General features: G+C 49.4%; 1 protein-coding gene across 2 annotated transcripts; it reads left to right on the forward strand.

Moving 5' to 3' along the window:
- Positions 1–636: 636 nt before the first annotated feature.
- LOC123141771 (uncharacterized) lies at positions 637–2,127 on the forward strand. 2 transcript variants are annotated; one of them, XM_044560850.1, is made up of 3 exons: positions 637–1,009; positions 1,120–1,321; positions 1,407–2,127. In XM_044560850.1, exons 2-3 carry the CDS (start codon positions 1,232–1,234, stop codon positions 1,773–1,775), a joined length of 459 nt encoding a protein of 152 aa, XP_044416785.1. In that variant the 5' UTR covers positions 637–1,009; positions 1,120–1,231; the 3' UTR covers positions 1,776–2,127. The 2 variants fall into 2 exon arrangements, with proteins under 2 accessions (XP_044416785.1, XP_044416784.1); XM_044560849.1 differs by having other exon boundaries at positions 637–1,321; positions 1,407–2,126.
- The last annotated feature ends 536 nt before the right edge of the window (positions 2,128–2,663 follow it).

The raw sequence follows: 2,663 nt of genomic DNA on the forward strand, positions 1-2,663 counted from the left end.
TACTTCTGCGTCCACGACGTTTGCGTGCGCATCCACCTCCGCGCCCGTGTGCACATCCATGACATCATCAGTCGCAGCTTGGCCGGCTGTTGCGTTTACCTGCGCGTCATCGTTCGCCGTAGCCTAGCCGACTTGACGGGCTGCTGCGTGCACGTCCATCTCCAAAACAGCCGGCACCTCGCCCGACGCCACCACCGGCGCCGCCCACACGCATCATCGCCTTGCGCTCGGCGAGGATCAGTCAGCCATGTACGGAACGGTGCCAGCGGCCGCCTCGACCGGCCGTAGAGTCTAATGGCTGTCACGTGAATACCTAGACGATATAAAAGGATTACTTCCTCCAATCAGGGAGTAGGCGGGATAGGTGCAACTGGTTTGCGTACTGCCACATAAGTGCGAGGTTTGGGGAGAGAAAACGAGCTGACATGGTGTCTTGTGGATTATTTGACCAGTCAAATAAATGGAATACAGGGCTATACGATCTGGCAGTGACCGTATAATCATCTTAACACATATATAGTGATCGTATTGATCGTATTTTTAAATACAGTGACCAAAATGAATGTACGTTGATAAGTTCAATGACCACGGGTGCATTTTACTCATTAATTATCTCCTCGGTTTCTCTTCCGTGATGGCAGTTGTCCACAACCGGGCCTCCCCTGGGTCACGCCGCCCCTGCCGCCTACACCCACTGCCGCGCCGCACGCCGCTGGATCTCCACCCCCACCCTCCCCGCTCCACTGGATCCCCGCACGCCGCACCACCCCCCGGCCATGGGCACTGGCTACCCGGCTCCCCCGGATCCCCGCACCACCCGGCCATGGCGATGGCTGCTCCCCTCGCCGGGAATCCCCGCTCCTCCGGCCATGAAGGGCTCCTCTAGCTCCGGCCGTGCGCTCCAGCACCGACAGCCACTCTCGTACTCATGTAGTTCAACTGCGACCCCGCCATCGGATGGGCGGCCATGGCATGCCGACATGCCGTCCCGGCGCAAGTCCTTTTCTCTGTATCTTGACCCCGGACCTTTTTCTGTATCTTAAAATTGGCTCTCTCCCCTCTCTCTTTTGGATTTCACGCTTCTCTTTCCTCTTCAACTGTTCGTGACTTTCCTCCCAGGTCTGCTTCCGCATTTTTGGTTGGTGAAGCATGCCATCGTTCTTCGTTTCAATCCAAATCAGACATGGGTCGGTCTCGCGTGTGAGCACGGCAACCCCTGAGCAACATTTCGATGATCGCACTTCCTAGGAACCAGGAGCCCCACGACCGCTTCCCTTTCTTCAGCTCGCTGCCGAGCGTCTCCAGCCAAGACGTGACGTCGGTGAGCCCTCCCCTTCTTCCTCCATCTCTCTTCTCTCTCCCGTTCTTTTCTCTAAGAGCTCTCTCTGTCTTTTATTTTTCTGCAGAGAGATGGCCATGGCCGCCCGATGCCGGAGCGCCGTCGGCCAAGGACCCGCCGGCATCCAGACCCCCTCAACGCCATCTCCATCTCGCCGGAGACCTGCACCAAGTCCCATCTAGCGCCTTCGCCACCCTTCGGCTCCCGCCCCGTAGCTCTGCAGCCCGAGCGCTTCAACCGACTTGTGCCTGAAGCAGAGGAGAGGAGCTCCCTGCCACGAGCCTCTCCGGCGCTGGCAAACCAGCAGGCTGACCCGCCTCCTTCTTCCTTTTTTTCCGCCGCGATGCACCACCCCTTCGCTGTCTCCTACGGCGTGGACGCCGACGGCAAGCGGCGGCCCGTACCCGGCGGTGGAGAATGCGGTGAAGCAGTTTAATTAAGGATCGCGGGTAGGATTGTAACTAATGCAGGGTTGTTTTTGTAAAAACAAAGCGTTTTCTGATATACCCACTGAAAATAGGATGGCGGGTTGAATTCTAATAAATGAAGGGACTTTTCTGCAAAAAGGCTAACGGCGTACGACCAGAAACCCAGTTTTCTTCTTTAATATTAGGTAAAGATAAAGCAAATTGGGTTTCTTTCGTCCGTCATGACATTTTTCAGAAAAGTCCTTCTATTTCAGAGAATTCAACCCGCAGTCTTGTTTTAAGTTAAACCGAATCGTTATTTTCGTAATTTATACAAAAGTCCCTATCTTTTCTTGAAATCAACCCGCCATCCGGATTTAAGTCACACCCGAACAATTATTTTACATTTTTTGAAAACCCCCTGATGTTTTAGGTAATTCATCCGCAGATCATATTTAAGTCAAACAAATGCTTTTTAAAATCATCCATATCTTTTAAACTGTAACTCCGATTTGAACATGTTATATATGAAATTTGATTAAAAAATATGTAGAATATGAATATGAGATTATTTTTACCTGTTAAGTATTTTTAAATATTATTTTGGAATATATTTGAGTCAAACCAAATGATTTTCTAAATTATCCGTATCTTTTAAACCGTAACTTCGATTTTAACATATTATATATGAAATTTTATTAGAAAAATGTGTGGAATCTAAATATGATGTTAATTTTACCTGTTAAATATTTTTAAAATATTGTTATGGAAGCAAACTTATAATTTATAGCGCAAGATCCATTTTTTATACCAGCGGCGATCCAGATTGCAAATAAACATCCCATTATAACCATATAGGGAAAAGAAAACATCGATAACTACACATGCATACCTCTAAAAAATATCGCAGGGGAAAC

Source organism: Triticum aestivum, chromosome 6D, assembly GCF_018294505.1.
Source record: "Triticum aestivum cultivar Chinese Spring chromosome 6D, IWGSC CS RefSeq v2.1, whole genome shotgun sequence".
Taxonomy (NCBI): domain Eukaryota; kingdom Viridiplantae; phylum Streptophyta; class Magnoliopsida; order Poales; family Poaceae; genus Triticum; species Triticum aestivum.